This window comes from Apteryx rowi, unplaced genomic scaffold (genome assembly GCF_003343035.1).
Source record: "Apteryx rowi isolate R43461 unplaced genomic scaffold, aptRow1 scaffold_397, whole genome shotgun sequence".
NCBI classification, from domain to species: Eukaryota; Metazoa; Chordata; class Aves; order Apterygiformes; family Apterygidae; genus Apteryx; species Apteryx rowi.
Window position 1 is genome coordinate 1,294 of NW_020450496.1, and position 21,627 is coordinate 22,920.

The 21,627-nt window shown below is 34.6% G+C and overlaps 1 protein-coding gene across 3 annotated transcripts in view; it reads left to right on the forward strand.

Moving 5' to 3' along the window:
• The first annotated feature begins 315 nt into the window (after positions 1 to 315).
• Positions 316 to 21,627, forward strand: part of LOC112970386 (probable methyltransferase-like protein 15) — a 29,024-nt gene continuing 7,712 nt past the window's right edge. Inside the window, exons 1-4 of one of the 3 annotated variants that reach the window (XM_026074719.1) lie at positions 1,475 to 3,128; positions 3,631 to 3,762; positions 16,375 to 16,566; positions 19,055 to 19,233. In XM_026074719.1, the coding sequence (XP_025930504.1) occupies positions 3,722 to 3,762; positions 16,375 to 16,566; positions 19,055 to 19,233 (412 nt within the window). In that variant the 5' untranslated portion in view covers positions 1,475 to 3,128; positions 3,631 to 3,721. Of the gene's footprint in view, positions 1,451 to 1,474; positions 3,129 to 3,630; positions 3,763 to 4,720; positions 4,756 to 16,374; positions 16,567 to 19,054; positions 19,234 to 21,627 lie in introns of those variants that run through there. The other 2 variants (XM_026074721.1, XM_026074720.1) reach the window with 2 other exon arrangements.

Here is a 21,627-nt window from a genome sequence, read left to right on the forward strand (position 1 = left end):
TGAGTTTGGTAATTCACAGATGAAGGGGGTAGGACATTTTTAAGAGGACTGACATGAATCAGAGGTGAAATTAATGGAAAGGATATAAATTTGTAACATGACAGGAGAAAAGGCAAAGAACAACAGAATTTAAATTTTGACTGACCGTTTAACACCAATAGTTAAAACTTGTGGGGAAGTCAGGGATAGCCAAGAAGCAGCTTTAGAGGAGTCTACAGCGTATGTCTTCAGGATATCTAGTTCTAGGTGGAAATACTGAGGGTTTTTTTTTCTTAACCTGTAGAAGTAACGATTGTGCATTTCTGTCTAACTTCATTCTTTGCTGTACTGCAAGTGTATATATACCATCTCTTTCAGTTGCCATGGAAAGTAATGTGGCTTCACACCTGTTTGTCCACTTCAGCATGAAACTGGTCAGTGAAAACACTTCTAAACATATGCTCTTCCCTTCATCCTCTGCTCTTCTGCAGAGATCAGCATCTCCTGGAAATGAGCCACCTCACTTCACCATGCAGTAACTGGGTTTTGGGGGTTTGGTTTTTTTTTGGTAACATCTGTGTTTAGCTTTGAGCTGAAGGTTTTAATTTCTTATTTGAAATGGGAAATAGTTGCCTATATCTGTTGATTACATTAAAGACTTCCTTACCAGTATTTTCATTTACAGGAACTTGTGTAACATTGCCTGTCATATTTGGACAGTCAAGTTCTTCTGAAAATAGTTCTTATGCCACTTCTTGTGTGTACAGGAAAGAAGAAGAGGAGAATCCTGTGGGTAACAACTTTTGGTTCTCAGGCAGCTAACTCGCAACAAGTATTTAATGCACAGAAAAAGAAATGTGGATGTTATATGTTACACCTTTCTTAAAGTTTGGGGGGAACTCTGAGATAATTATTATCTACATGGTTCTCATAGAACTTTTCCTCAGAAATGTTACATATCAGTTACTGCAGTTTGTTAGAGTGATCTGGGGTATTTGGGCATTCAGAATACTAAAGGAAAGAGCCAAGGAAGAAACAGCTGCTTGGGGGACCAGCTACTTGCTGTTACTGTGACTTCTCGATCAAAGACGACAATGTGCGGACTGAAGCAGAAGTATTTCTATGTATCAAAATCTTTCTTCAGTGCAAAATATCAACTTACTAATAGACTAAAGTGATGAGGAGTCAATAGAATGAAAAGGGTAGGCAATCTCTACTTTTTAGATATCATACTTGGGAAACCGTTGATTGAAGGGATAGGAAGATAAGAGGATAGATGGTATAAAAATAGTATGTTGCAACTGCCTTTTATCCAGAAAGAAAAATAAAGCAAAACTTCCAATGTTTCTGTATGAGTCATGTTTTCTAACCACCTCTTGTTTTCCTCCGCATCTTTTTTCAGTTTGTCCACTGCTTTTTGAAATACTGTCTGTGAAACTTGGTCCAAGAAATACTTGTCTGTAAAACTTAGGTGAGACCTGATTAGTTCTGTGTAGCATGGTATAGTTAACTCTTAATTTTGTTCATCAGACTTCTGCTAATTATACTGTAAAAATATTTGTCTTTTTTCTAACAGCATCACATTCTGATTTAGGGTATTTTGTTGAACAGTGTAATTCTCCAAATTCTTTTTTGCAGGATTATGTTAATTCTGCCATCCATGATTTTTCAGCTCAATGCCATCTGGGATTTTAAAATTATTACTATCTGTTTCATGAATATAGAAAATATTGACTTGTAGTAGGCCCAGGATTAGTGCTGTAAAAACTCTGTTAAAGTGCCATCCAGTTTGGTTACAGACTGTTTATAATTACTGGTCTACGTTTTTTAAATCATTTATGCACCTTACAGAAATTTTCACCATGCTTCCTTAGTGTGCTATGATTTTATGTGGAATGCTCAAAAACTAGTGGGTTGTATGCTTATATTTCCTACCTACAAGACACACATTTTGTCAAAAAAAGAAATAGTTTCTTTTAACCAAGATGCAGGCTTGATGAGACTTTCCCCAGCAAAATTCTTGTTTACTGCTTCTTGTAACTTTGTTATTTTTGAGTCCTTACATATTGGTTCTTCACTAGACTCACGAATATTTCAAGCAAGCATTAAGGATGTAATTTTTCTAACCCTTTTTTCAAGGCATTCTGTAAAGTGAGCCAGATGCTGTCTGAAAATATAAGCCTATATATATGATGATGGAAATTTTCTTTCATCTAAATCACCAAATCCACATCTGAAAAGAAGTATAAGCCATGCCTGCATTAGCACATAGTATCATGCAACAGCAGTGGTGTTGCTTGGGACCTGGCATCCATGTTTTATTCATTTAGTGGTGTTTACTTTGGACTACTCTCATCTCTAAGACTGACTGCCTTTAGCTATGAGAGCACGTTAGGTGCCCATCTTCATATTTAGTTTCATTGGACAGGAATTCAAATAGTGTTCTGAAACCACTCTGATGCAAACCAAAATGCAGTAAAGTGAGAGTGATCAGAAGATTGTCTAAAAAGCTCACCCCTAATGCAGTCTAAAATGCTGATGTATAACTGCCATGTGTACATGCCCCAAATAAGAGGTCTTAAAGAACCAAGTTCCTAGCTTTGCGAGAAATCTGGTTCAGGTACTCAAGATCATCAGCAGAAGTCTTCCTGCTTCATTCAGACAATTGACTGTCACAAAAATTTATCAGTTAATGTAGCATGAAGAAAATATGTATATGTTGAGGAAATCCCAACGGTTCATTGTGCAGAGTGTCATTCTGCTGTTCTTTTCTTCACTGAATTGTGGACGAGACTTTAAGTGTTTGTCAGGGTGATCCACAAAGAGGTGGTGTCAGATAAGAATAAAGATAAATTGCAAAAAGGTTCACATTTCTGAGAAGGCCCTAAAGCATTGTTGACACAAATCTGGCTTAATCTGCTTTTCCTGCTCTTTCTTTGAAGAATGGTGCAAAATGGCTGTGACACAAACCATTTAAATGGACATATGTTTTATCCCCCATCTACTGGGGATGTTCCAGAAATATCTGATCATCTTTTCAGCAGACAGAATCTTCCATAACATTTTATTCATTCATCTGTGTTTCAGAATACTCGCTGGTTTTATGCACAAAAGCAGTATGACATCAGAACAGCTTTCTATAAAGAGAGGTCAGTCCAAATACATGAATGTTGAGCAATCAGTCTCATATAGGAAGTTCTTTGCGCTACAGTTTCCAGATTCCTTTGTAAGACAGAGCAGTAGCTTGGGGATCACTTGGGGATTACCTTTATAAAGCAAAACAAACTGTATGCAGTGTAACAAATCTGATATCCATGCTGTGAATATAGCTCAAAAGTCAGTGGTATTGAAGAAGGTATGTGGTGGAGATGGAATTTACTGTGCCAAGTTCATGGTTGTATTTTGTGGAGAATAATCAGAGATATATTTGTCCTAACATTAAAGAATTGTATATGATGATTCTATTGACTTGTTTTTATTTAATGTTTCACTATGGAAATTACCGTATCTTTTAAGTTTATCTTTATAGAAGCTTTTCAAATGGAGTTATATTTAATGTTATGGTATACAACCTCAGGGAAGAGCATACTCTAGATAATGCATTATATTGCTGAAATGAAGTAGTAAGGTATTTCTCTAATATTCCCCAAGGGTGATTTGAGGCATTACTGGAGCACATTGTAGGAACACCAGTGGAGCCATCTAGTGTCTTCTGAAGATTGGTTTCTGTAATGGATTACCCATGGTTTTGCCCTGGCGGAGAAGTTTATTCAAAATAAAATGGTATTTTTTTCCTTTGAAGTGCAGATATTTGTATTTATATTGGTGTCAGTAGTGCAGCTTGTGAACAGAAATATAGGTATATTTATAGTTTATAATTCCAAAAAAAAAAAAAAATTCACAAAAGAGTATCAGCGATTTGTAGTGATCTTGCAGGCTTAGATTATTTAAATCCCTTTACCAGCTTTATAAGCAATGTGCACTTGAGTCATTTACCTGCCTGAAGGGCTGCCATATAGCTGGAGTCCTTTAGTGTTTCTGGAACACAAGTTGGAAGATGGGAAATTCCATTCAGATTATTAGGAAAAAAATCTTTGCCATAAGGGTGGTGAAGTATTGGAAGAGGTTGTCTAGAGAGCTTGTGGAATATTTATCTTTGGAAATGTTCAAGCCTTGACTGGATATGGCCCTGAGCAACCCAGTCTAATTAGACCTGCTTTAAGCGGGGAGTTGGAATAGATGGCCTCCAGAGGTCTCTCTTAACCAAAATTATTCTATGATTCTAAGTTAAAAATATGATACCTCAGAAACAAAATGTTTTGTACACTCTGAACATTCATGAATAAATGCATTCTTGTATAATTCCAGTTTTGGAAGACTTTTGTTTAAGTGAATGTCTAGGTATACTGTGCTTCTGTTTTGAAGCCTTCCAAGATGATGATACTTTGTATTTTCTAGCAATCTCAAAGCCATTCAGCTTCATATGGAAATTATCTGTAATTATTTTACCTATAAAATCTTAGCCTTTAGTAAAGCTAGTAATCTAAACTAAAACATTAGTCAAATTGTGTAATCAGCTGCTACATGAAACAAGCCCATATCTTTTTCTGTTTCTGTTTGTGTCCATACTAGTTCATATGGAAACTACTCATAAACATAGAGAAGTACAGCCTACAAAGTACTGAGTCGTGAAACAGAATGTTGAAATATTCTTAAAAGATCAGCCAATCCTTCTTTATTATGTTTGGAAAGAAATATGGTTAAAATACTACTGGAGTAAGTTGGTTTTTGTTTTTTAATATTGTGCAACTTTCCTTTTATATCATGCTAAATTAATGTCTTTAAATTATTTTATCATTCTCTGTGGAAAAATAGATACTGAACTTTTCCTTCAGTAATGATCAAAAGTTGGTAACCTTGGGATCCTGATCTCCCTTTTTTAGTAGCAAAAGGCATTGGGAGTTGCTTTCTCTTCTTCTGTATTAAAAAAAAAAAAAAGCTGAAAACCATTGTATTTGAGAGTAGTACCTTTTCTGAGTTTGTTATTAGAAAATAGAAGTTTCCAGTCATACTGGTCTTATTTTTGGTTCCAAAAACCCTTGTAACCACTTTGTGAAAATTTAAGAGAAAGAAGCCTTTTCAGTGCCAATGGTAAAGTTATGCATTCAATTTAGAGATCTCTAAGAACAAAATGAAAAGTTTATTCCTAAGGGTTATATTATTTTTATTATTAGATTGGAGTATGTATCTACACTTGTAAAATAAGTAATGTATATATTTTGATGAACTTAAATAAACATTATCTGGGTGAACTTTACGATGGAGAATTTTAATATCTGTTTGAATATAAACACGCTGTAAAAGACTTCTAGATCATTGAATCCAATTGTCTGGTATTACAAACCAAAACAAAATATAATATAATTCTTTCATTATGCTCTGTCTTAAAAGTTGGTAGGAGTCCTGCAGACATGCTGCAGCTGTTCCAGAGCCTAATTTCTCATGATTTTTAATTTCCACCTAAAGTAGTTACCTAATCTAATTTCAGTTAAATAAAACTAATAGTTGATCAATATCTACTACTTCTTTTTTCTGCCTGGCATTAAAATACTCACATATATTTCTTGGCCACCACCTTTGGTATGCAACCCAAATCTGGATTTTTTTTTAGTTTCATTTCATAATAGTGGCTCTCATTCCGTGTAGTCATTGAATTAGAGCTTCTCTGTATCAGTTCCACTTTGAGTTGCTTTTTTTTAAATAAGGCTCCCATAATGGCATACACAACTCCAAATGCAGTCTTACCATCAATACTTTTCTCTGCCTAATGAAAATACTTCTGGCTTGTACACCCAAGGTTTTTGTTTGCCTGTTTATGGCTGCATTCACACTATTGTTTACTGTTTATCTTTAATGATCAAATAAAACTTCGTATTCCTTTTCCTCATGATCATTTTCTGATGATAAACTTTCAGCTCATATGAGAATATTTTCTTTTGGCTCCTCAGTATGTGGTCTTGCATGTTATAATTTTGAAATCCTATTTCTCTCTAGTCTTTTCTCTATGACTTTGTCATCCTTTACTGTGGTACTTGCAAAGAATTTAACTAGACTGATATTACTGCCTCTTCTAGGTTAAAATAAGCTTGACTAAAAATTGACTTTGCTGTACTTTTTTACTTATGCGCTTTTAAGGATCGTGCTTCCTGATAGTTGAAACTGGGACTTGTGTAACAGCTTCTGTTCTAATAGCCTGACAATCACATTTTTATAATACAATGTTTCTTCTGTATCATATCTTTTTAACTTCAGCTGTTAGCTTTGGCTGCTTCAAAAATCAGACAGATACGATCATATGTTAATTCAATAATATCATTGAAACTCCAGGCAAAATTGTATAAAAATATAACTCTTTAGTTACCTTACTRCACCTTATAGATGGTGATACACTGTTTTCATTTACTTCTGGGTGTCTTTTTGTTTCACAAGAGTGGTACATTTTAATTAAAAAAAAAAAATCTCAGCTGGAAATATTGTGCTATTACAGAGAGAAACAGAGCTGCAATTTAAAATTGTATGTACTTTCAGGACCAAACATTATTTAACCAGATATTCTCTTATTTCTGCAAATACTTTCAACTTTAGACTCTGTGTTCTCGTCCGTAGTGGTGCGTAACTTGACTGTGCATGAATTCTCTGCCCGTAAAAGCTTATAGGTAGTTGAAGTTAAGGTGTTTCATCAAAAATAATAAGCATTCTTATTTACTAAAATTAAAAGATGATTTGCACAATTTCTGGATGCTTGCTGGGTACGAGGGAAGTGCATTTAGATGCTGCATCTCAGGACTTGTATGAAGTGAAAAGAGTCAATACTCTAAACACTGATTGTCAGAAAAGATTATCACTGATGAAATGCAGCAAAATTTGCCAAACTTCATTACAATGTTTCATAAATGATTTTACAACAGAATTAGAATTTGATATAGAATTGTCTCTAAGATTCCACATGCACACTAAATGAGTGTCCTCTACAAAATAACAAGATCTGACTGGTTCCTAAACAAACCAGATTTATTTCTGTGATAGTATTCTAAAATTGATATTTTTAAATTAGAAAAATGGCCAAGGTCACCGGGAGAGTGAATTCCTGCCAAACTGTATTTAAAGACAGTATTTTAAATCAAAAGCATTTTACAGAAGTTGATGTTTCATTCTTCTGTATAACTTCAAAAGTTTTTCAGAATTTAATGCTTTTCATTGTAACTAAAAATCTGTTATCTTAGGGGGACGTACCTAACTTTCAGTTATGGAATTTGAAAATGCTTTCTTAAGCTTTTGCTTCAACAAACTAGTAAATAAATACTCCCTTTTAAATATGTACTTAAACCTTGTAATCTTTAGTAGGGTTAAGTGCATGATTTTCTTTCCAAGCGTAGATTTCCATGCTGTGACAAATAAACATAGATATAATTTTGAACTTAAGTGCTTTGTAATTTGGGACATGAGTTTACATTTGCAGAGGGTTTGTAAATTCAGAAGTTAAAAAGTACGGTTTGATAAAGTGAAATAACTGTTTTTGAGGAAAGAATGAAGAGCAGATGGAAACACAGAAGTCTTCTGGTGTGGGTTTTTCTGCCTAGCTATAAGGGATGTTCATCTCATTTCAAAGCAATGAGTTCACCAGTATGTGACAAAGTCACTGATGATTGTTGCTTATACTAAGTTACTCGGTACAGCAAAGATCAAGCTTACTGTGAAGAACTTCAAAACCTTACGAGACAGATGTATAGTTAAGTATAAAATGATATGTGGCAGAAAACATCCAAGGTTTAGTTATGTAATGATGGGCTATGAGCTGTGTATTCTGTAATGAAATATTGGGCTTGTAATATATAGTTCTATGAAAACATAAACTTAGTGCTCAGTAGTGGTTAGAAGAGCATGTTAGAAACTATTAGGAATGGAATAGAGAATAGAACAGAGAATGTTATGGTGTCATTTAAACTCATGATTGTTTTCAGTGTTATGCACAATTTTGTTTCCCCTGTCTCAAAAAAGATAAGGTCTGGTACAAGCAAAGATGTGGAAGAAAAAGGCTTGTGGCTTCTGTAATTTCCAGCTGAATGATGCCCCTACTTCACTTCTGCCTTTATTTGCATTACTGTTTTTTCTCATATTTTTCCTTCCCGCAATTAGAGGTATATGGCTGGGACATGTGATCCTGAGTGTTTGGATGATTGGACGGTTTAATGCTCGAAGTGGTAGTCAGTTAGGAATGTAGACATGCTCTTACCTGAGAGAACTTAGATTTAGAATGACAGAAGGGAAGAAAAAGTTACTTGTTTCTTTCATAATATATTCTTGATGCGAGATGTATTCATCCTTAGTGTTCTAAGGTTTAACTACCATGTCAAACAAAGAAATAGTTTGTCAAAGGAAATAAAAATTGTATAGGACTTTTTCAGGCCACTCCAATACTGTCAGCTACTGGATAACTAAGAAAAAAAAACCCTACTGTGGTTCAGATTGTTTTTCCATTTATTGTCATAGTATTACCACTGAGTCTGAAGGTCTAGACTCATATTTTGTTAACTAGGCAAAGGCTATGTGAAGGCTATGCAAATATATTCCAAATATCAGTAGCAGCAGATCTGTCAAAGCAACAATTATGCACAATTTTGAGCAAGCTCTCTCCATGAATAGAGCACTTTCGAACGCCAGAGCTTATGATGTGGAAAAATATTGGGTAACTTTGCTTTGTTAACTAAAGAAAATTTAACAATCGTTACATTTATTAGTGGGTTCTGCAGAGAGGAAGAGTAGTTTATGTGCTGCACGTCTGTGTTTTTATAACAGTCTTACAAAATGTAAACCAAATTGTAGTAGGAGTCATATTAAAACAATTGAATGTGGGGGTGTAGCTAGGAGTAGCCTATTCTGACACTTGATTACATGTTACTCTAAATCATCAATGTATGTTCTTTTAACTTCAAGTTCATGTTTTATATGCAGATAAATATGTGGAAAAAATTAACCCTTTAAACTAGTGAATGAATACTCTTGGAAGTCAGTTAGCTATATTCGAATCTTATAAACTGACTACTTTCTCCATAATCCTTTGCTTATGAGCAGATTACTGTGGATTTCTAAAGGGATAAGCTTAGTTAGAGAAAGCACTGAACAATGCAAGGATTTAATTTTCCTTCATATGAAAATAATTTTTTGATCTGATTTTCCATTATGTGTAAAAATTCCTTGTTCATTAATTTCCATATTGTTCAGAGAATAGTTAATTGCTGCTTTAGGTAGGGCAGAAACATATTTAGACAGCACAAACGAAGATGTTCAGGGGAAGGGGTGAAGTTAATAGAGGAAGTACACTTTTTTTATTCCTTTAACATAGAGGAGCAACAAGCTTTTGTCTCAACTTTAATATACACTATTTTGGTCATTATACGTAGCTGATCATAACTGATTAGTAATTGGTCAGTAAATCTGATATATAAAATGCATGTATGAAATACATATACGTATATGAAATAAGTATCCAGAATTTATTTCTGTATTCTACAGGGTTTTTGCAAATGAATTAAAGAGGACTTTTCTCCCTTCTAAGGCCAGTAGAAAAAATTTTGTTGAGGTCAATGAAGCAGCATTGTATCTGTAATGAAAGTGTAAATTGGTGGGAAAGGGAGAGGAGGGTTATAAAAAATGTATATTTTTTTTAATTAAGCTGGTATTAAGCTATAGAAAGAATGAGGAAATAATACATAAGATTTATCAACTCAAAGGAAAGTTGCTTTACTACTGTTTTTTTACAGTGAAAAAAACTCCTGAGATAGAACTGAATAGTGAGATGAACATTCCCACTTTAAAACTGTTTGCGTAGCTGTCAGCAAAAATGCTACAAGAATATCAAAACTTCTTGCAGTAATCTATTTAGTTATTAGGAGATCTAAAATAACAGGCAGAGTCATTGGTGTATGTTATCTATACATATCTATGTATGTATCTATACATATATCTATTGTTTCTATCTGGGGCCATGTAGTTTCATTGGCTGTAGAAATTATTGCATAAGTCTTTTCTTGTTTCAGAATTACGCTATAGCCCTCTGCTTCATTTGTGATTGAGTGGAAGTAGAACCACAATGATTGTGATTGTAGAAACAAAACCTTTCCTGGTGTGATTTGCCTCCATTTTCTTCAGTTATCTGTCTCAAATCTTTGATTTCCATAATCATGGAAAATGAGCGTTTATGAACACGTATCTGGCATTTTTGCCATCTCATTCACCATTTTGCCCAACAAATTGTTTCTGTCTTGGTATGTGTTCTGTTTCTTTCTTTATTTGCATTATACTCTGTTCCATGGAGGTCATGTGAGGAGGAGAGGGAACAAAAACCAGTACAAAAAGAGCCAGAAGTCTGAAGGGAGCAGTTTAGCTTAAGTTAAAATCAGTGTTAATAAAGCTGTGGGTCACAATGAATGTTTGGTAGACCTGAGATGATTATACAGGTCTTCAGCTGGTTCGATATTTTGTCCTCTGAACCTTGTAAAACTAGACTCTCTTATTGCCATGAATGCTAACCTAACATTTACCTCTAAATAAAATCAACAGATAATGCCATGTAAAGTCAGAGAAATATTTATGGTTCTTCTCACAGATCATATTTTGTCCTTTGAACTAGTAGGTTCTGTGAATGAAAGTCAAGGCATGCTAATGGTTTGGTTTCCTTGGCACATATGAATGATGACAATATATTACACATTTTGTATTGGCCTTCTGTTTGCCAAGAAAAAACCTACAGTCTTAATCTTTAATTTAGCCAGAGAGGAACACGGTTCATTAGAAATTTATATTTTAATTTTTGCTGTGGACTGGATTGAACATACCTGCTGTGGAAGGTGTCTAATATGGTAAGGTTTCTTTTATATTCTATGGAACCGATCTTTGCTCTATTGATTAAATAATTGTATCTTTTAATTAAACAGTTTTTGGTACCTGGATTAAATGGGACATGAGGGGCAAAGGCAGCATCATTTTATGGAATCTGTTGGCAGGGGTAAGAAAGAGAGGAAGTTTACTGGAAGCTACGGGAGAACAATTAAAGCAGGAAATAACTCCTTTTGAAATGGTGTGAGTAGGAGGCAGTAAAAGGGAGGCGGAAGAAAGGCAATTGACAACAGGAGACAGAAAAGCAGTGTATTCACCTTTGCTTTACTAGTTTTGACAATGCAAGATGTTCGGTGTTCTAGAGGCTAATATAAAAAGTTGTTGGCTTTTTTTCTCTTCAAACTTTATGGAGAAGAAGTATTTAACTTGTAGAATATGTGAATAATTTTTAATTGTTCCCAAATTTTAAGTGGGAAAACATGATGAGTAAAAGTTTACTAATTCATAAAGACTTAAAGTGGCATTTCTGTAATTGTAACATGGTGAATAAAATTATGGTTATACCCCCCAAATTTGAAAATACGAACTTACTTGATTCTATGGAAATTGTTTTTTACATATGCTTCTTCCCGTTTTTTAAGGTCTTCGTTAATCAGTGACTGAGATTAGATTTTTTGATTTTGTGGTACAAAAACCAACCTAGGCTGAAGTGTTACTTCTTAAATAGATATATGGGCTTTTTCCAGAGCTGTGAATAATTTTTGTAAAGCTGGGAATGTAATGACAAGGCTCCTTTATAAGTTAGCAATTTAATAGAGGTTGAAATTCTTCATTTAGTTTTTGTTTGCAAACATAGACTGTGGCAATTTCCCATTTGCCAAAGGTCATTTAAATTTTTTGGAGAATATGCAGACAAGTTTTTGAGAGGGTGTTTGTGCTGCGGCAGAGTAATGCTCATAACAATTTCTAGCTAGGGTGCTGGAGGTTGCAGGGGATTACAGCTATCTGACAGCTGTTCAGTGACCTAGGTGGAATGAGTCAACCTCATTACAGCTAGTGCTAATTGGCAATCAGTAGAGTTACTGAATCAGACAAAGTGCCAGGTTGGTTTGATTTACATTGGTGAGAGTTAGTTGAAGAACATTCTCTTTTTGGTTCTCTCAAAGAAACCATTTTCTCTGGTTGAGTAAGAGATATTTTTCACTGTTGACAAGGGATCATCGCTTCCTGACATTGTGTATATTCATACATAGAATTTGTAATGGTAGCAATGGTAGAAGATCAAGAACAAGGATTACTGTTTATTTCTATATTTATATATCTTTGTGAAAAACGCTGAAATACCGTGAAAGCATAATAGTACTTTTTTGTGAAATTACTTGACTGATAGATGTCACAGCAATCTTGAAGAAAACTACTACTGAGAGGAAGTAAGTAAGAGAAAAAATTGTTTTCTCAGTTTATTTTGTAGAAGTTAGGATGATGCTTTACTTTTTTCTGGTGCATCCCTCTCACCTCAGTGAAATAAAAAATATTTTTATAAAGCAATATAAAATTAACAGCGGTTAACTGAAAGCAGAAGAGCTCATAATATTTTGGAAGACTTGACACGCTTTTTCTCATTCTGTTTTTTTTATATAGTTTAGAAGTGTGGATCTGATGCCTTCTGTCAGAATTACTATGCTGTGTGTCATAGTAGAATATAATACTGTGTTGTGACCTGAACACAGGGTTCTGAGCCCAAAATCATGCTTGTTTTCCAAGTATAGCAGGTATTACAAGAATTCTGAAAGCCCTTGAGGCTGGTATGCAGTAAAATCTATTAGAGGCCCCAGAACATATGTAGCAGCTGAAATAATATTTTATTATTATAAAATTGGCTAGATTGTCCGTGTTCCCAGTGTTCTTTTAAATCCTTCAATACTTTTTGACATTCTCTGAAAAATAAAAAAATTAATAAAGATGGACTGAGGATGTGGAATATTTGGAGAAGTTGGAGGTTGCTTGTCATTTGGGAATTTACCAAATAGATTTATCCTATTACCAAAAAAAAGCCAAATATATGAAAGCTAAATATATGAAGGGTATTGTCTGCTTTTTTACATTCTCAGACCATAATCTCCTAAGTTGTCTTAGCTTTCTGCATAGCTATATTCAAATCACTCATTATTAAACCCTATAAATCTTATTTTCTCCATTTATAAGTTGGGACTAAAAGCACTTCATAATCGTTTTATGTTTCTAAAGTATTTGAATATTTGAGGTGGTGGTCAAGTACTAAGTTTAAGTATTTGTTCCTAAGCAAGACAATTGGATTTGGTTAGGTTTTGGCTGTTACCTTCAAAGAACGTTTACAATACTTAAAATGCTTCCTATCTTTGCGACCCTTTTATAGTCTTGGCAACTTTCATTGGTATCCCCAGAACCACCCATTCAGTCCTGGTCTATAATGTTTCCATATCCTCTCTCCTCTCAGGCTTTTCTGAGCTATAAACCAGACTATTTCATTTGATGTGTTGTGATGTTCCCTAAGTCACTGGTTTGCCTTTCCTGATTTTTCCACTAAGCACTGTTTTTGCAGTATATTAATACAGAAGGGGATAGTGGACAGATTTTCACACTAGGTAAATATGGTCATGTCTGCGTATCTGGAGCAACAGAAGGCATGTGACTGTAGGAAATAAATGTATTAAGCATAGGGTTCATAAGTTTTTATTATTTATTTGATCATTTATTTGAGGCTATTCTGAAAAATGAGACAGATGATGTAAACAGTCTGAAGGCAGAAGAAACTGAGTTTAAATTAAACATTTTTGGAGAAAACCATGTGTTTAACAGGCAGTTATTATTTGAACATAGGCAGAAAAGGGAAGAGTTTTATTATGATCTAATAAAATCTTCTGAATGTTTGGTAAAATATTTTTCTTTGAAATGTGTCATTCTCATAATCGAATAGATTACTCCATGTCATCATTATCATTGTTACAATCTTAGAAAAAGAGTTTAGATTCATTATATACATTTTCTATACATAGGCTATATTTTCCCACAGGTGAAAGACTGACATCAAAACGTCAACCTGTTTTGTTTGGTTTTTTTTCAACCTTTCTATCTGCAAACTCCAAAACATTTTCCAGCTGAAGGATGCCTATCCCAAATAGTAAATTTCAACTTCAAATATGCTTGGGTTTTTTTTAATTACCTTTTCCTAATCCCAAAGGGTTGACAGACCATAAATCAAAGGCCACTGTCCTAAACATCTCGGGCATCCATTTGTTTATGATTTGCTTAAAGAAACATAATCAAGTTTCTAGCAGGTCATAAGGATATAGGTCAAATTCATTTTTTGAAATGATTGGTAGCCGAATACTACACTAGTTCATAGCCCCCAACATGGAATATTGTCTGGTGGGGGAACTAGACAATAGCAATTTATGATTTTTTTTTCCCAGTTCTCATTTATTTTTCTCTGCCACATACAGAAGTGTAAAGCTCATTCATTTACGCAAGTTATAAAATAGAAAAACTGCATTTGGACGAAGCGAAATGGATTTTCAAGAAAATTCCTCTCATACTGAAGGGAAGAATAATCTCAAACCTGTAACTATTAAGCTTCAATTAGAGCAAATATATTGAATGGATCATTATACTTTTCAGGAACTGTCCGTTCTTCTTATTATTAAGCTGAATAGTTGTATTTAGTTTTGTACAGTACAGTAATAAATTAAGAAATCTGTATATGTGATCATGATATCCTTCATGAAATACATGTTCATTCCAGGTATTTTCCTGGAATGAACTGTGTTAAATAAGTTGGCTCACTCTGCTGTAATGAGGATACCATTATACAGCTAAATGTTCTTTCATATATTTATGGGGTCATAAATTTTTATTTTAAATGGTGCATTTTCTCTCTCTTTTTTTTTCCCTCATAGCATTTTCTTAATTACTCCAGTTGAATGAGTGCAAAAATACCTCAGATTCTCTGTTCATGCACTAGTTTAAAAATGAAGCCACTGCAGTCAACTAAATTATGTCATAGTGCCTGTTGTGTCAATGTTAAACTGATCAGAAAGAAGGATTAGACTTAAGCTGGTATTTTGAAAAGACGATTGTCTCATTTTCAAAATGACTAAAACACTGAAGTGTCAAAAAGTATAAGCAGCTCTCCTTTTGTAGTTGCAACAGTTCAAGGAATTGCTCTCTTCATTCACTCTCTGTTGCCCGTGTAACTTGGACACAATGATTTAGGTTAACCTGGCTTACCTTGTAATATGTGAACACTAATCCATATGGCGGAGGAGCACTTATCCAAACCATTATCAAAACTCAAATGTGGGGGCTCTTGCTTCTATTTAGGGGACAGTAATATATTGGTTTTTGCAGGTACTACTTAAACCTGCAGCAGCATATTGGTTTACATTATAAATCTTTGTGAAATTGTTGAGATTTTGACAGCCAGATCCAATAATGGTTTAATTATAGATCTCCTGGTGCATAGACCATAATCAAAAGTACAGGCTTAGACACCAAGAAAGAGTTGTGGGACTTCAGAGGTGTGTTTCTTCCTCTCCGTTGCCGCCTCACTTTCCCTTTCCAGCACAGGCATATTAAGCAAGAACCACCTTAAAGCTAAGTAGGAAAAATGCTAAACACAAAAATGCATATGAACTACTGCTCTCTCCAGTGATTAGGTGGTTGTGTCAGAACTACACAGAAATATTTTATCTGCTCGTGATCCAGTGCACCTAATCTTGCCCAACTATTGTTGAAATGACAAGTACCATAAAAATAAGTGTTTGTCCAATAGCAGGAACCTGAGATTTTCTCCTCTCAGATTAAGTATTAAGCACAACGCTGTGCAGTCATGGTCTGTTTTCCTTTGACTCCAACAATCTTTGTTCTTTTCTGCATTTTGGCCTAACTTAACTAAGAGCCCTACCCAGAGCAGTGGATACCCTGGTGGTTAGGGCATTCCCCCTGGACATAAAAGATGTGCCTTTGAGTCCCTTCATGTTGAAAAATGGAACTGAATTCCTGTTTCCCTTGAGTGGGAGCTCTAAATAGGCTGTTATATAAAAGGTAGCTGTATGGCTGCCACAGGCTGTCACATGTATCTGAATGTGCTTTCACTGCATTTTGTTAAGGCTCAGTTTTACTGGTGTGTGTTAGATGTGTTCTGAATTGCGTGTTAGATCGGCCTGATCTCAGGATTAGGCCTTGTTGTGTCAATTATTGTAGATATAAAGCACCCTGGTTCTTTGTGAGCATTTGGAGAACTTCGAGATCAAACAGGAAGGAAGTAAAAACTAGCCACTGACAATGGGTTGGATCAGTTTTGCATATTGGCTTATAAAAACTGCCTAACCTATTATTTTGGGTATAGCCATGTTGCTTTTGAGTCATGTGAGCCCTATTATCAAATTCCTACTATATAAGGGGGAAGCACTGCACTATTACAAATAAAATGGAGACTATTCATTTGTGATTTTCTTACAGGAAACAGATTCGAGCTCTTCTAGGACAGTTTAGCCAGGCAGAGGCTTTGTTAATCTCATCTGGAGTTGAGCCAGGGACTCTAGATGGAGTTCTCTTGGATGCTGGCTGTTCTTCAATGCAATTTGATACACCTGAAAGAGGTTTTTCCCTGCAGAAGGATGGTCCTTTGGACATGAGGATGGATAGTGACAGGTACCTATTAATAAAATATTTCTCCTTAGAACTCCAAAAGCTATTGCTTAGCAAAACTCTGTGCATTTCATTTCAGGTTGAAGAATTCCCATCATAAAACCACGTCTAATTTTGCACTAGTACGCTCTCTTTCTTCTGCCCTGAAGCTTCTCTAGATTTTAATTCTTAGAACCTTGGTTATGTTCTCTTTCACCTCTTTGAAATAAGAGGGTGGATCCAGTGATGAGTAATTAAAACAGTAATATTTTTTAACTATTAAAATTTTTTGTGACGTATAGCATGTACAGTTATTGGGACAGCTTTTAATGTAAGACTGAAAGATTTCTGATAACCTTGAGGAGAGTAAGGAAACTGCCAAGTATGATGATTATGTTGACAGGTCACTGAGTTAAGGTAGCTTTGAGGTAGATTTCCTACACCTTCTATAGTGAGTTCTCCAAGAAACATCACAGGCTTTTAAAGTTTAAAAATACATTTATTAACTAGAATTTCTTTTTTTTCCTCTCTCTCTCTTTTAATTGAGAAGAAGTGACTAGGTGAGACAGTATTTTTTTTTTTTCCTTTCCTTTAAAAGTTGAAATTACTCTACCCTTTCCTGTTAGGTCACTGTGAGGTTTCTAGTCTTGATTTCAGCAACTCCATGACTAGCTGCGTTGTAGCAAGCTCTGCACAGTCTGCTTTGACCCCTAGGAGGCTTTTTGTTTGTTTTTTCTTCACTTTGCTGAAATAACAGGGAGAAAACAGGCCTCAGTTTTTCAGACTCTGTTTGATCTGCAGGCTGACAACTCCTTACTGGGATCCCTTTCCTTTTCTGCCACGCTTACTATTTGCAGAAATTTCACTTAAGCATATTCAGTTGCTCCCTCGGGAAAGGAACAACCTCCCTCTTTTCTGGAATGGCCATCTGACCCAGTTACTTCTCTTTAACGTGAATATAATGTAAAATTAAAACAACAACAACAACAAAAAAAGATCTTGTCTTTGATACCTGTCAATTAAAATCAGAGGGCAACATTGCTTTTAACATAAGAGTGTAACATTGTCTTATGCGAACTTAGATTTTACTGTAAGCTTTCCTTAGCAATATTATAAGCTTCCTTTCACATTGTGTAAAAGGCATATCAGGCTTACTTAAGTCACAAATAAACAACTATGAGTAAATCTCGTGTGTACCTGAATTATCAGAATTGGTGCTGAGTACATTCAAGAGGATGAAATGCAGTAGTAGGATAATAATTCCTATTTATGTAGGAGTTTTCATCTTCAAGCAACCTAATACAGGATCGTACTTTTTACGAGAAAAAAACAAAGATCTTTGTGTAGATGATAGTAATCGCATAATGCGTTACTAGGAAAATTAAAATTCCTTGCCCAGTATTTTGATGAACCTGTAGTCTTGAGGCATATCATTTGACCTTTCATTGTTCACATAGAGCCTGTGGGAAACCTCAGTTACTGAGGAAATTATTCAGAAGTCTTAACACATAGCAAATTTCGTGATACTCACTTTTTCCAGTTTTGTATAAAAATCTCAGATGATCCTATTGGGATTCAGCCCTCTGATTTCAAGAATCTGAACTTCAGGCTTGTATTTGTATCATAAGAATACATACATGTAGCAGTATCATAAGAACAAAGAATACCTGTGGCATAACAAAAGCCTAAGCTACAGTTGTTGCTATGATACTACCTGCCTCTGATTTCTAAGTTTTGTTATCTTTTGTGAGATACTGCAGGAGGGTAATAAATGGCTGAAAAATATTCTGCATGTTAGTAGAAGAGAATTTATTAAACAGTAGATTGTATGTTCTCTCCACATGAGTAAACCTGTACATAATGTTCATAAAATACCTTGAACTATTTCAGTAGCAAAGTGTCATAGATTAAAAAAAAAGTATGTATGGTATGTACTATTTATATTTTAATAGTTCTTTTCATTTGTAATATTAGGTCTTTTGTATTCCCTCAAAAACAGTATTTGAATATAAATTCTGATGCCTTGTAATGAAAAGTAAATTATTTTCATAAGCAATTATTTTCATAGCAGTAGATGTGAGAGAAAAGATCTTTGAGATCAGTTCTGAATAGAAAACGTATAATACAAGGTGACTAAAATGAACCTGTAAAGGACAAGTTTATATTCTGAAGCTGTCTAAATAGGAACAGTCACACAGCATTTCCATTTTAATGTGATACTGAAATATATTTATTCTTGTCAACTCATTAGGTATAGTTGTATTGTAGTGCTTGGAAGTTTAAGCTAGTCTAATTAATGTTAAGGAACATACTCTGTCTAAAATAGCAAGAAATAGGATTTAAAAGGTACAAGCTCTATCTGTTTTCATAGGGTTCCTGTCTCTTATTTAAAAACCTCAAAGGCACTTGTATGCAATGTGTGTGTTTGACTTTATGTCTTAATGCTATGAAGCTTCACCTCTTGTCAATGAAAACTGACGTCAGTGAACTAATTGACTCTTCTTGTGCGTAGGTACCCTGACATGCCCACTGCTGCTGATGTTGTGAATGCTTTAGATCAACAGGCGCTTGCGTCCATCCTGAGAACATACGGGGAGGAGAGGCATGCCAAGAAAATCGCTTCAGCCATCGTTCAGGCACGCAGCATATACCCCATCACCAGAACTCAGCAGCTTGCAAGCATTGTTGCAGGTATCCTCATTAATTCTTCACAGTGGCTGAGAGAGGAAAAAATATTAATCCCCAAAGTCCCAGAGGGATCTATTTGTACTTGAAATCATGCAGGATCTAATCCTGCCTATTCTGCTCTGATGTCAGCTCTTCCTTTTTTCATTTTGTAAGCTCCCACTTTTTCTACTGTAGTTCGCCGATTAGTATAATAATAGATTTTACATGAAGCGATTTATTATTTGTGCCAACCAAGTTGAAACACAATGACAGCAGCCTAGAGAATTCTTTATCCCAGCTATGGATAAGCCTTCAAATATCAGATATGTGATATACTTCTCTTAGTTTTAAATTTCTATTGTTTAATATTTTGGAGGGGATAGGGATGTACCACAGCAGTTTCCAATTACAAATGAAATTAGATTATTTCTTTCCTTAAAGAACCAGAAAGCAAAAAGAATATATAGCTTGCTTCACTTTGTGAATGCCAACCAGATCAGCCTGAAGCACCTGTTGAAATATTTTATCTTACTTGCTCTTCACTGTAAACAACTTGAACAAAATGTAGTTAGGCACTACAAGAACCTTCATGTTTGTGTTCTAGAGTGAAAATTTTAAAGGAGAAAAATTAGATACAAATACTGTTCCTTAATGTTATAATATATAACTTTTTTTCCCAAGAAATGAAAATTACTGGGTCTTGTCACAGATATGTCTACATTGTTCACCCCTTAAAACTGGCTATCCAAATTTAACATTTAGTAAAAAATAGTGTTAAAGTTGTGTGTATATCCTAAAGACCTTTAAAATTATTATTGTTTTCACAAAAATTTGTATTACCTAAACTTTAAATTTAATAATTTCTAATAAGTGATAAGTAATAGAACAGTAATTAATAATTGACAAATATGCTAGTAATTAATAGAAAACCTTAGTAAGTTTAATAGGGGCTTATTTTTAAAGACAAGAAACAAAAATTTTGGATTTGTATAAGTCAGGATACTTAAGCAAGTTGTCAGGTTAACCCCGGCCCAAAGTTTAGCTGGTATGATAAAAGTACCTGAAGGGACTGCTTGCTATAGGAAGACTCTGTTGTGAATACAGTGTATGTGGGGAACAAATAATGTTGAATAACAAAGAGGTAAATCACTATATGATCCTTTAATAATACTTGACAAGTTACATTTTTAAAATAATCATTGTCATCAGCTTTATGAGCTAATAATTTGGGGAGTTTTGTCACATATATCTCATGCTCTTTGGAAGACTGTTAATTAAAAGTATACCATTACTAATGGATTTAAAGCAGCCATATTGCTATGCTACAGATATAATGTGTTATGTGCTGTAAAAAAAAAAAAAAACCTTCCAAATTGATTTTGCCCCAAACTTGCCCAAACTAAGTTGCTTGAACTTTAATGGGTTACATGTGAGTCATCACCTAATGGTCACTTTAGGTGACAGTGAGAGCTTTTTTTTGTTCTCATTTTTAAACTCTTACTGCTATTTGAAGAGCTGTTTGATATGTGAATCAAGTACTCATGTATAGTATACACGCCAAAGAAAATCCAGCACACATCCACCAAGGTGGTTCGTAAATACATATGGTTTTTATGTGCCTTTTCAAAGTATGCAAATAATTAAAACAATTTTAGATTAATTGTTTTAGATTTAGATTGGTACCTGTTTGGGTAGAATTTAATTTGATTTCTCTAGTAAGGAGCACAAGGGTGGATCTTTACTAGTTTTTAAATTGGTTATACCTTAAGAAAAATTCTAAATAATTAATAATTTTCAAATAAGAGGAGACAAACCACCAAGCACTGGTAACTATAATGTATTTTGTGTAATTCATCATCTCTCATCGATATATGTTCTTCTGCAAAATGATACCCATGAAGGAATTGAGATAAGCTAAAGTGCCAGACACCAACACCTCCAGAATGCCCTTGGTGGCCCAGCACAAAAACCTCACACTAATTAAAGATTTAACCAGAGTACAATCTGTGACCCATTGTTTAAATGTGAAGTCCTTAAAAAAAAAAAAAAATTAAAACAGAAAAATAAAATCTCGCATTTTAGATTTCACAGACTCTATATGAACATGATTTCTTCTCCAGAACGGAATCATTTTTGCCCAGTATAGGGGCAAGAAGAGAAATAAAAAGCCTAGCCAATGAAGCTATGTCTCTCTATCTCTTTCCCTGCTGATTCTTTTTGCTGATTTGAGTATCTGAGAATTCATGTATAGTCCATACTTGTTTCACAAGACATAGTTTACTATGGCTTCAGATTTTCTAAGACTCCAAACTTCTTTGTTAAGGTCCAGCTGATAACCAGAATCTGACCAAGTCCAAGCTAGGTTTGGACCAGCCCATAGAATGCTAGATTTCTGGTCTAAACAAACAAAAAAAAATT